Here is a 13,853-nt window from a genome sequence, read left to right on the forward strand (position 1 = left end):
AGCTTTGCAGGTGGGGTGGTTGTGGGGTGGTTGTGGGGTGGTTGTGGGGTGGTTGTGGGGTGGTTGTGGGGTGGTTGTGGGTTGGTTGTGTGTGACACAGTATGGAAAGACTAGTTTTAATATCCAAACTAACACTATCCTGTCACTATAGCCATGTGTATATTTTGTATAGAAAGACTAGTTTGAAGATCCAAACTAACACTATCCTGTCACTATAGCCATGTGTATACTTTGTATAGAAAGACTAGTTTTAATATCCAAACTAACACTATCCTGTCACTATAGCCATGTGTATATTTTGTATAGAAAGACTAGTTTGAAGATCCAAACTAACACTATCCTGTCACTTATTTAAGTCATTAATGTAAGTACTAAAAAAGTTACTCTGATGTCATACTCAGAAACGTGTCATATGTTGTATTTCTAGATTAAATGGAGCTGTACGCTTATTCATAATGGACAAGTGGACTGTCCACTTTTGACTTTGAACTTAATTGACATGATTCCATATCTAATTATGAGATTCAATTTGGAGAGCCCTTTTTTTAATGGATGAAATGATCAATTCAATAATTGTTTTATTATGTATAGTATCTGTTATTGTGAAGACAAATTCTTTGTAAATAAATAAAGGAGATTTAAACTGTTTGGTTGGCAATGTAATTATTGTGATGTTTTTGTATACTACAGGATAAAACGACAACATTTGGGACAGTAGATGGAGCCCTAATACTTCCATTCAATCCGTTTGAATGGGTAACAGTCTCATTCAGCCAATGTTTATTGACATGTATTCATTAGTGACTGGATGGCTACATGACTAGCAGTAGTGACTAGCAGTAGTGACTAGCAGTAGTGACTAGCAGTAGTGACTAGCAGTAGTGACCAGCAGTAGTGACCAGCAGTAGTGACCAGCAGTAGTGACCAGCAGTAGTGACTAGCAGTAGTGACTAGCAGTAGTGACTAGCAGTAGTGACTAGCAGTAGTGACTCGCAGTAGTGACTCGCAGTAGTGACTCGCAGTAGTGACTAGCAGTAGTGACTAGCAGTAGTGACTGGCAGTAGTGACTGGCAGTAGTGACTGGCAGTAGTGACTGGCAGTAGTGACTGGCAGTAGTGACTGGCAGTAGTGACTGGCAGTAGTGACTAGCAGTAGTGACTAGCAGTAGTGACTAGCAGTAGTGACTGGCAGTAGTGACTAGCAGTAGTGACTGGCTGTAGTGCAAATTATATGTAAAGAAACGCACAGAGAACGGACATATCCTTCAGAAAATAATTTGATACACAACAGAGAAATGAAGTTATTATATTTCAATGCTACGAAACATAACATCAGTAGTATAAGAATTTTGGAAAATGTCGCAAAAATATAAATGATGCTATTTATGGGGAAGGCAGTTGCCGTTCTGCGTGACGTCACGGCCGGTGTGTCGCTCCTTTGACCCGAATCTCTCCTCCCAGCAACAACGAGTCCAGCCCCCTTGGAAAACCCCCCTCCACCGTTTTATATATCGTTCAGAATAACATAGAAACGTGCTTTCACCACGACCAGAAACAAACCCAAATGTATCTAGTTTTACACTATGCGGCATAGTGATCTGGTTCGCTCACAACAAACGGGCTGCTTTTAGTTACCGTCAGCGAGCCTTTAACGTTTAGCACCGCTAGCTGGCTCTGTTCGGGAGGAGGTTACCGAGTGGCACAGGCAGCAGCCAGCGTTACCATTGTCTGTTGTTGCCTCGGCCTGGCATCAGCAACCCCCTTCTTGGACTGGGCAGAGGAGGCATTTCAAGGTAAAGGAGAGTCTTGTAAACTATCCGTATGCTAAATTCTGCAACACTATCTAACAACGAGCTGATAATGGTGAGTACCGGAACATATGCATGTTAACTAACTAACTAGAGAGAGGAGAGGGTGTCACAATTTAGCCAGCGTTAGTTAATCATGGTAACTAGTTAGCTTAGTTGTTGTGGTTATTAAATAAATCAAGTCTTTAATCAATGTTCATGTTTGAGAGCGAGAGAGAGAGAGGGCTCCAGGAAGTCACAGTGAAATGTCCCTCTAGTTAACTTAGTATCCCAGTGTTGTACATGTCGCCCTCGGTTGTGTTTTAATACCATACATTTACACGGGCAATGCCCCTGGTAATCACCATTTAACCCCCTACAACCACAATATACTATCACCCAAGAGCAGGACGACAGACCACAGTAGTGTCGGCAATAGCTGCACAGGCGTCGGTGGGTTTTGTCAATCACTTTTTGTGTCGTTTATCAGACACTATTTTCCAGAGCGACTTACAGTAAGTAGTTAGTGGACACATTTTCACATTTCATTTTCGTACATTTTATTAATAAGTTAATCAGATGAGATAAAAACAGACGTTGCTCTGTCTCTGTCTGACAGCAGCGTTATCTTGCCCTAGATAAGACGATGGCGGGTACTTGACATTTGGCCTGTAATAACTGCTTCCCTCGCAAGGAATTTGTGACGAGCTGCTAATGCAAACAAACTGATAACTAACTAAATGAGAAGCGCTGGCCTAGAGTAACCTTTGACCCAACAAGCTAGGCCCTGAAGGATAGTTATCTCACAAGTGAACAACGGTTTCAGCCTGGCACTCATGTCCTTGTTGGGCAACCAGTAACTAGAGTACAACAGACACATTTAACACAGTGAAACTTGCAGTGTCCCGACTGTTGAACAGAAAGCTTACCTTTAACTTGAATATTACATATTGGGTGAATGTTTGGTTGGTTCCCAAGAGGGGGGTGGGAAACCAAGGTCTGGTGGTGGGATGGACCCCAGGGTTACCATAGTGATATGAGAAAGGGTAGTGGGGTGGCAGGGGATGAATAAATGGTCACGGTGAGGGTTGGGTTTCCAGGTCAAACTCTGGCACTGATACGAGACTGTCCTTGTAGAGTAGCATACCACTGTATGTATCTCCTCCTGATAGGCTACTTCATCTTGGAGCCGTGCTGAGCACACAGTCTAGTCTACATCCATTCTCTCAGACACGGACTGGTATCAATAATATGACCTCTCACTGACTGACTGGTATCAATAATATGACCTCTCACTGACTGACTGGTATCAATAATATGACCTCTCACTGACTGACTGGTATCAATAATATGACCTCTCACTGACTGACTGGTATCAATAATATGACCTCTCACTGACTGACTGGTATCAATAATATGACCTCTCACTGACTGACTGGTATCAATAATATGACCTCTCACTGACTGACTGGTATCAATAATATGACCTCTCACTGACTGACTGGTATCAATAATATGACCTCTCACTGACTGACTGGTATCAATAATATGACCTCTCACTGACTGACTGGTATCAATAATATGACCTCTCACTGACTGACTGGTATCAATAATATGACCTCTCACTGACTGACTGGTATCAATAATATGACCTCTCACTGACTGACTGGTATCAATAATATGACCTCTCACTGACTGACTGGTATCAATAATATGACCTCTCACTGACTGACTGGTATCAATAATATGACCTCTCACTGACTGACTGGTATCAATAATATGACCTCTCACTGACTGACTGGTATCAATAATATGACCTCTCACTGACTGACTGGTATCAATAATATGACCTCTCACTGACTGACTGGTATCAATAATATGACCTCTCACTGACTGACTGGTATCAATAATATGACCTCTCACTGACTGACTGGTATCAATAATATGACCTCTCACTGACTGACTGGTATCAATAATATGACCTCTCACTGACTGACTGGTATCAATAATATGACCTCTCACTGACTGACTGGTATCAATAATATGACCTCTCACTGACTGACTGGTATCAATAATATGACCTCTCACTGACTGACTGGTATCAATAATATGACCTCTCACTGACTGACTGGTATCAATAATATGACCTCTCACTGACTGACTGGTATCAATAATATGACCTCTCACTGACTGACTGGTATCAATAATATGACCTCTCACTGACTGACTGGTATCAATAATATGACCTCTCACTGACTGACTGGTATCAATAATATGACCTCTCACTCACTGACTGGTATCAATAATATGACCTCTCACTCACTGACTGGTATCAATAATATGACCTCTCACTCACTGACTGGTATCAATAATATGACCTCTCACTGACTGACTGGTATCAATAATATGACCTCTCACTGACTGACTGGTATCAATAATATGACCTCTCACTGACTGACTGGTATCAATAATATGACCTCTCACTGATGACTGGTATCAATAATATGACTCTCACTCTGACTGGTATCAATAATATGACCTCTCACTGACTGACTGGTATCAATAATATGACCTCTCACTGACTGACTGGTATCAATAATATGACCTCTCACTGACTGACTGGTATCAATAATATGACCTCTCACTGACTGACTGACTGGTATCAATAATATGACCTCTCACTGACTGACTGACTGGTATCAATAATATGACCTCTCACTGACTGACTGACTGGTATCAATAATATGACCTCTCACTGACTGACTGACTGGTATCAATAATATGACCTCTCACTGACTGACTGACTGGTATCAATAATATGACCTCTCACTGACTGACTGACTGGTATCAATAATATGACCTCTCACTGACTGACTGACTGGTATCAATAATATGACCTCTCACTGACTGACTGACTGGTATCAATAATATGACCTCTCACTGACTGACTGACTGGTATCAATAATATGACCTCTCACTGACTGACTGACTGGTATCAATAATATGACCTCTCACTGACTGACTGACTGGTATCAATAATATGACCTCTCACTGACTGACTGGTATCAATAATATGACCTCTCACTGACTGACTGGTATCAATAATATGACCTCTCACTGACTGACTGGTATCAATAATATGACCTCTCACTGACTGACTGGTATCAATAATATGACCTCTCACTGACTGACTGGTATCAATAATATGACCTCTCACTGACTGACTGGTATCAATAATATGACCTCTCACTGACTGACTGGTATCAATAATATGACCTCTCACTGACTGACTGGTATCAATAATATGACCTCTCACTGACTGACTGGTATCAATAATATGACAGTTGATGGTGAATGACTGCTAGTGTCTGTCTGTGACTGTTGATGTTGCTGTGGAAGATGTTACAGTTGATGGTGAATGACTGCTAGTGTCTGTCTGTAACTGTTGATGTTGCTGTGGGAGATGTTACAGTTGATGGTGAATGACTGCTAGTGTCTGTCTGTGGGTGTGTGAGATCATCTGATGTTGGCTTGTGTGTGTGCACTTTAGGTCATCTAAGACTAAAGTGTGTGTGTGGAGCGAGAGTGAGGGAGGGCACAAGGCAGGGCGTTGTATCTTTAGCAACTAGCCTCAGTCTGAACAAAAGCTCTGTTGTTGCAGTATCATGTGACTCTGCGTGTGTTCCACCCTCATCATGTGATCTGGGGGCAGGGCTCACACTCTCAAAGTGCTGAGTCTCTCTGAGGCTCACTCTCTTTCCACCGCATGGAGAAGACGGATGAGAGGAGAGAGGGATGGAAAGAGAGGAGGATAGAGGGATGGAAAGAGAGAGAGATGGAAGGAAGATAGGTTACAGAGAAATAGAGGCAAGGAGAATGGTTCTGCAAAGCAGCAAGGCCACATTCTCTCTCTTTCTCCCCTTTGTATCACTTTTTTATTTAGCTTGTTGAAAGACAGTCAAACAAATCTCCTACCTTTTTCTAGATGTCGTGGATGAATCAACAGCAGGAGTAAGTTAGAATGTTGTGGGATTCCTCGGAATGTTGGATACTTGTGTGGAATGTTGGATACTTGTGTGGAATGTTGGATACATGTGTGGAATGTTGGATACTTGTGTGGAATGTTGTGGGATTCCTCGGAATGTTGGATACTTGTGTGGAATGTTGGATACTTGTGTGGAATGTTGGATACTTGTGTGGAATGTTGGATACTTGTGTGGAATGTTGTGGGATTCCTCGGAATGTTGGATACTTGTGTGGAATGTTGGATACTTGTGTGGAATGTTGGATACATGTGTGGAATGTTGGATACATGTGTGGAATGTTGGATACTTGTGTGGAATGTTGGATACTTGTGTGGAATGTTGTGGGATTCCTCGGAATGTTGGATACTTGTGTGGAATGTTGGATACTTGTGTGGAATGTTGGATACTTGTGTGGAATGTTGTGGGATTCCTCGGAATGTTGGATACTTGTGTGGAATGTTGGAATCCTTCCCATATTGGATCCAGTCTGGGGATGAATGTGCAGGGTTCAGATTGAGCATGTGGAGCAGGTCATGAGACTCTGTGACTCTATCTAACCCTGCTCTCTCTGTTCCATGGTGTCCCTTGGTAAGTAGCATGTCTGAGGAACGTTTGCAGTGGTTGTGTGGCTCCTCTGTATCTTGTATGGTGAAGATGTTGGCTTTCGTTAGACTTTGGAATGACAGGACTTTGGAGTGTGTGATAACCTACATTCTCTTTATGTAATGTATATGGATAGGCGTTCGCTAGTGTTGTTATGCCAGTAGTCCAAACTAATCTCGCTAGCTTTGGAAACTAACAACTACAGTTTGGTGGGTTGTTTATATGCCAGTAGTCCAAACTAATCACGCTAGTTTTGGAAACTAACAACTACAGTTTGGTGGGTTGTTTATATGCCAGTAGTCCAAACTAATCTCGCTAGCTTTGGAAACTAACAACTACAGTTTGGTGGGTTGTTTATATGCCAGTAGTCCAAACTAATCTCGCTAGCTTTGGAAACTAACAACTACAGTTTGGTGGGTTGTTTATATGCCAGTAGTCCAAACTAATCACGCTAGTTTTGGAAACTAACAACTACAGTTTGGTGGGTTGTTTATATGCCAGTAGTCCAAACTAATCTCGCTAGCTTTGAAACTAACAACTACAGTTTGGTGGGTTGTTTATATGCCAGTAGTCCAAACTAATCTCGCTAGCTTTGGAAACTAACAACTACAGTTTGGTGGGTTGTTTATATGCCAGTAGTCCAAACTAATCACGCTAGTTTTGGAAACTAACAACTACAGTTTGGTGGGTTGTTTATATGCCAGTAGTCCAAACTAATCTCGCTAGCTTTGGAAACTAACAACTACAGTTTGGTGGGTTGTTTATATGCCAGTAGTCCAAACTAATCTCGCTAGTTTTGGAAACTAACAACTACAGTTTGGTGGGTTATTGTTTTGCCTGTCTTTTGTTGACTTTTAGGGTTTGGAACTGTTGTGTACTTCAGTGGTGACATGGCAGCCTCTCTTGACCAGCCTGTAATTCTGGTTTCAATGTTGAAGGTCTTGTTTGAGACTTGTTTAGTCTGCTGTGTGTGTGTGTGTGTGTTAGTGTGAGAGGCCGTCATACCTGTGTTTGTCCCACATTAACGAGCTACACAGAATATGCTACTCCGTTCCAGTATTGCTTTGAACAAAGGAACATCGGGTACAGCAGCTGTCAGGGAATGTTTGTGTTTGTGGACTTTGATATCATGTTTATGAAACAACTACAGCTGGCGCCACTGCATTTCCTATGTTCCTGGGAGAGGGAGGCAATGGGAGAGAGGGAGGCAATGGGAGAGAGGGAGGCGGTGGGAGAGAGGGAGGCGGTGGGAGAGAGGGAGGCGGTGGGAGAGAGGGAGGCGGTGGGAGAGAGGGAGGCGGTGGGAGAGAGGGAGGCGGTGGGGAGAGGGAGGCGGTGGGGGAGAGGGAGGCGGTGGGGGAGAGGGAGGCGGTGGGGGAGAGGGAGGCGGTGGGGGAGAGGGAGGCGGTGGGGGAGAGGGAGGCGGTGGGGAGAGGGAGGCGGTGGGGGAGGGAGGCGGTGGGAGAGAGGAGGCGGTGGGTGAGAGGGAGGCGGTGGGTGGGGGAGAGGAGGCGGTGGGTGGAGGGGCGGTGGGTGAGAGGAGGCGGTGGGGGGTGGAGGGAGGCGGTGGGGGGGGAGAGAGGGAGGCGGTGGGGGGAGTGGGAGGCGGTGGGGGGAGAGGGAGGCGGTGGGGGGAGAGAGGGAGGCGGTGGGGGGAGAGGGAGGCAATGGGGGAGAGAGGGAGGGAGGGGGAGGCAATGAGGGAGTGGGAGGCAATGGGAGAGAGAGAGGGAGGGGGAGGCAATGAGGGAGTGGGAGGCAATGGGAGAGGGAGGGGGAGGCGCAGAGATCATCCTTCAGCTGGTTTGTGATTTGCTGATGTCATCCTTTCCTTGACTGTTATCTTCGTGTCAACGGTTTCCACCAGAGTGGAAAGAAACGTGTGGATGTTGCAGCCCTGAAGGATGCAGACCTGTGTACTTTAACAATCACACACTGTGTTGCTTGGATGATGGGCTGCACATTCCAAGGTCTTGACGTTTCACTGTGTGACCAGGCAACGTCCACTGCACTGCCCACATGCACAGTTGTACTCAGTCAGCCAGTCAGCTAGTCAGCCAGTCAGTCAGCCAGCCAGTCAACCAGCCAGTCAGCCAGTCAGCCAGTCAGCCAGCCAGTCAGTCAGCCAGTCAGCCAGTCAGTCAGCCAGTCAGCCAGTCAGCCAGTCAGCCAGCCAGCCAGCCAGCCAGCCAGCCAGCCAGCCAGCCAGCCAGTCAGCCAGTCAGCCAGCCAGTCAGTCAGCCAGCCAGTCAGCCAGCCAGTCAGCCAGCCAGTCAGCCAGCCAGTCAGCCAGCCAGTCAGCCAGTCAGCCACTCACTCACTCACTCACTCACTCACTCACTCACTCACTCACTCACTCACTCACTCACTCACTCACTCACTCACTCACTCACTCACTCACTCACTCACTCACTCACTCACTCACTCACTCACTCACTCACTCACTCACTCACTCACTCACTCACTCAGCCAGTCACTCCAGGGTGTGTAGGCTATATCCCATGCCAGAGACAGAAAGACTGAAGAAGGCTGTGAAATGTCTACAACATGCAATGCACAGTGACTGACAACTGTATAAAAGGCCAGCTTTAGTTAGTGAACAATATGTTTAAAGACCAGGCTATTGGAATAAGGTGAGGCAAATGCCCAAGGTCTTCTCTGCACGACAAGTCCTGAGTCTGTTTTAGTCCCCTACAGGTTAGGTGAACTTAACTATATGAATCAAGTTGTTAATAAGGTCTGCAGGTCCTGGATCAGTCAGCTGTGTTGAAGAATTGAAGAGGGATTTCCATTAGTACTGATCCCAGTCCTGTCCTCCTACCTATACAACTACATTACAGTAGGGAACACCAGCCCTGTCCTCTACATTACAGTAGGGAACACCAGCCCTGTCCTCTACACTACAGTAGGGAACACCAGCCCTGTCCTCTACATTACAGTAGGGAACACCAGCCCTGTCCTCTACATTACAGTAGGGAACACCAGCCCTGTCCTCTACATTACAGTAGGGAACACCAGCCCTGTCCTCTACATTACAGTAGGGAACACCAGCCCTGTCCTCTACATTACAGTAGGGAACACCAGCCCTGTCCTCTACATTACAGTAGGGAACACCAGCCCTGTCCTCTACATTACAGTAGGGAACACCAGCCCTGTCCTCTACATTACAGTAGGGAACACCAGCCCTGTCCTCTACATTACAGTAGGGAACACCAGCCCTGTCCTCTACATTACAGTAGGGAACACCAGCCCTGTCCTCTACATTACAGTAGGGAACACCAGCCCTGTCCTCTACATTACAGTAGGGAACACCAGCCCTGTCCTCTACATTACAGTAGGGAACACCAGCCCTGTCCTCTACATTACAGTAGGGAACACCAGCCCTGTCCTCTACATTACAGTAGGGAACACCAGCCCTGTCCTCTACATTACAGTAGGGAACACCAGCCCTGTCCTCTACATTACAGTAGGGAACACCAGCCCTGTCCTCTACATTACAGTAGGGAACACCAGCCCTGTCCTCTACATTACAGTAGGGAACACAGGAGGGAACAGTCGTTATGTTTTGGTATTGACCAGGGCAAGTGAAATGTGTGTGTCCAGTCTGTATTTCCTCCTCTCAAAGTCCAATCATTCTTCCTTTGAGCAGGAAATGAGGGCCTTGTGCCCTTCGCAACCATTGGCCCGTAGCCATATGAAGAAGGGAGAGGGAACAGGCCCTTAGAGGTATGAAACCTGGTACTGGCTCAGTGGCTCAGAAGGGAAGAGAGCAGCAGCTGGATGTTTCTCTAGACCATCATGTAGGCCTGTCCAGGCTCTCTTACCACCGTGTAGGCCTGTCCAGGCTCTCTTACCACCATGTAGGCCTGTCCGGGCTCTCTTACCACCTTGTAGGCCTGTCCGGGCTCTCTTACCACCGTGTAGGCCTGTCCAGGCTCTCTTACCATCATGTAGGCCTGTCCGGGCTCTACCATCATGTAGGCCTGTCCGGGCTCTACCATCATGTAGGCCTGTCCGGGCTCTCTTACCATCATGTAGGCCTGTCCGGGCTCTCTTACCACCGTGTAGGCCTGTCCAGGCTCTCTTACCACCGTGTAGGCCTGTCCAGGCTCTCTTACCACCATGTAGGCCTGTCCGGGCTCTCTTACCACCATGTAGGCCTGTCCGGGCTCTCTTACCACCATGTAGGCCTGTCCAGGCTCTCTTACCATCATGTAGGCCTGTCCGGGCTCTCTTACCACCGTGTAGGCCTGTCCGGGCTCTCTTACCACCGTGTAGGCCTGTCCGGGCTCTCTTACCACCGTGTAGGCCTGTCCAGGCTCTCTTACCACCGTGTAGGCCTGTCCGGGCTCTCTTACCACCGTGTAGGCCTGTCCGGGCTCTCTTACCACCGTGTAGGCCTGTCCGGGATCTCAACGACTGGCTTCATAAAGTTTAAACTTTTCTTCTGTCTCTTCCTCAGTGGTCTGAGCTGTGGCCTTGCTGCAGTACCAGGGTCCACCAGCGTGGGGCAGCAGAGCGAGGTGGGGCCAGGAGGCAGCAGTGAGTAGGCCGGGGCTGGATCTAGCCTGGAGGGGCATGTGTCATGACCTCGGTGGTGCTCGTTGACAGTGGAGGGGCGGTGGTGGAGTATATGACCGCCGTGGAGGACCCTCATCAGGTGAGTGGTGAGAGGGTTGGACTGAGTAACAAACACCTTTACTGAACTAACACTCGCACTTGACTTTGCTGATAACTACTTTAATGAGGAAAAATGTACCGACTATGACTGATGTGTTGTCCCACCTAGCTATCTGAAGATGAATTCACTAACTATGACTGAGATGTGTTGTCCCACCTAGCTATCTGAAGATGAATTCACTAACTATGACTGAGATGTGTTGTCCCACCTAGCTATCTGAAGATGAATTCACTAACTATGACTGAGATGTGTTGTCCCACCTAGCTATCTGAAGATGAATTCACTAACTATGACTGAGATGTGGTTGTCCCACCTAGCTATCTGAAGATGAATTCACTAACTATGACTGAGATGTGTTGTCCCACCTAGCTATCTGAAGATGAATTCACTAACTATGACTGAGATGTGTTGTCCCACCTAGCTATCTGAAGATGAATTCACTAACTATGACTGAGATGTGGTTGTCCCACCTAGCTATCTGAAGATGAATTCACTAACTATGACTGAGATGTGGTTGTCCCACCTAGCTATCTGAAGATGAATTCACTAACTATGACTGAGATGTGTTGTCCCACCTAGCTATCTGAAGATGAATTCACTAACTATGACTGAGATGTGTTGTCCCACCTAGCTATCTGAAGATGAATTCACTAACTATGACTGAGATGTGGTTGTCCCACCTAGCTATCTGAAGATGAATTCACTAACTGTAAGTCTCTCTGGATAAGAGCACCTGCTAAATGACTCGAATGTAATGTTGAATTATGAGCAGTGAAATCACCTAGGACCTAGACTGGCTTCCTTTACACGTCTCCTTTCCTTAAAGACAGGACTAGATAGGTGCTGCGCTCCAATATTCACACTCACTGGATTCCTTTACACGTCTCCTTTCCTTAAAGACAGGACTAGATGGGTGCTGCGCTCCAATATTCACACTCACTGGCTTCCTTTACACGTCTCCTTTCCTTAAAGACAGGACTAGATAGGTGCTGCGCTCCAATATTCACACTCACTGGATTCCTTTACACGTCTCCTTTCCTTAAAGACAGGACTAGATGGGTGCTGCGCTCCAATATTCACACTCACTGGCTTCCTTTACACGTCTCCTTTCCTTAAAGACAGGACTAGATGGGTGCTGCGCTCCAATATTCACACTCACTGGCTTCCTTTACACATCTCCTTTCCTTAAAGAGGGGACTAGATAGGTGCTGCGCTCCAATATTCACACTCACTGGCTTCCTTTACACATCTCCTTTCCTTAAAGACAGGACTAGATAGGTGCTGCGCTCCAATATTCACACTCACTGGCTTCCTTTCCCTGTTTCTTTGCTTTTATGAAAGGACATGATCAGGGCTGCGGTACATAATGTTACCTACACTGGCTTCCTTTACACGTCTCCTTTCCTTTAAGGACTGCATAGCAGTAGAGAAAGTACTCTGTTTGGGATGTTCTGTCTTCTTAACCAAGCTCCTCTTCTCCCCTTCTGTTTTTCTATCCTCGTCCCTCCATCTCTGTTCCTCTTTGTCCTACTCCCTCACCCCTGTTCTCCAGGAGGGAGAGTGTGAGGAGGGAGACGGTGAAGCTGAGGTAGAGGTGGAGGTAGAGGTGGAGGGAGACATGATGGAAGAAGAGACAGACGAGGACCTGGATGAAGAGGAGAACCCAGCAGTGATTGTGGAGGAGGTCCCAGGCAGGGGGCTGGAGCAGTATTTCTCTGCCCAGGTTCTGGTATACGAAGACGGGACCTACCTGATACAGGACGTGGGGGAAGAACAGGAGGTGGAGACTGAGGTGGTGGAGACAGGTGAGAGACCGGGGTGGGATGTACACACAGGCCTAGGTCTACATATATCATCTACCATATACCATATACCATATACCTACCCAACCTGAATACACTAGTGATATATACATATACCATATACCATATACCATATACCATATACCATCTACCATCTACCATATACCATCTACATATACCATATACCATATACCATATACCATCTACCATATACCATCTACCATCTACCATATACCTACCCAACCTGAATACACTAGTGATATATACATATACCATATACCATATACCATATACCATATACCATATACCATCTACCATCTACCATATACCATATACCATCTACCATCTACCATCTACCATCTACCATCTACCATATACCATATACCATCTACCATCTACCATCTACCATCTACCATCTACCATCTACCATCTACCATCTACCATCTACCATCTACATATACCATCTACATATACCATCTACATCTACCATCTACCATCTACCATATACCATATACCATCTACCATATACCATCTATCATCTACCATCTACCATCTACATATACCATCTACCATCTACATATACCATCTACCATCTACATATACCATCTACCATCTACATATACCATCTACCATATACCATCTACCATATACCATCTACATATACCATCTACATATACCATTTACCATTTACCATTTACCATATACCATTTACCATTTACCATTTACCATTTACCATTTACCATTTACCATTTACCATTTACCATTTACCATTTACCATCTACCATTTACCATCTACCATCTACCATCTACCATCTACCATATACCTACCCAACCTGAATACACTAGTGATATATACATATACCATCTACCATCTACCATATACCATCTACCATCTACCATCTACATATACCATCTACATATACCATCTACATATACCATCTACATATACCATCTAC

The 13,853-nt window shown here is 45.8% G+C and overlaps 1 protein-coding gene across 3 annotated transcripts in view; it reads left to right on the plus strand.

Annotated features, from left to right (window-relative positions):
- Positions 1-1,440: 1,440 nt before the first annotated feature.
- Positions 1,441-13,853, plus strand: part of LOC124028291 (ETS-related transcription factor Elf-2-like) — a 21,296-nt gene continuing 8,883 nt past the window's right edge. For 2 of the 3 annotated variants that reach the window (XM_046340394.1, XM_046340396.1), the window contains exons 1-3: positions 1,441-1,792; positions 10,877-11,074; positions 12,648-12,900. In XM_046340394.1, coding sequence (XP_046196350.1) covers positions 11,000-11,074; positions 12,648-12,900 — 328 coding nt within the window. In that variant the 5' untranslated portion in view covers positions 1,441-1,792; positions 10,877-10,999. Of the gene's footprint in view, positions 1,793-5,522; positions 5,798-10,876; positions 11,075-12,647; positions 12,901-13,853 lie in introns of those variants that run through there. The other variant, XM_046340395.1, reaches the window with a different exon arrangement.

The sequence above is a fragment of the Oncorhynchus gorbuscha genome, unplaced genomic scaffold (assembly GCF_021184085.1).
Source record: "Oncorhynchus gorbuscha isolate QuinsamMale2020 ecotype Even-year unplaced genomic scaffold, OgorEven_v1.0 Un_scaffold_3981, whole genome shotgun sequence".
In the NCBI taxonomy this organism is placed as follows: domain Eukaryota; kingdom Metazoa; phylum Chordata; class Actinopteri; order Salmoniformes; family Salmonidae; genus Oncorhynchus; species Oncorhynchus gorbuscha.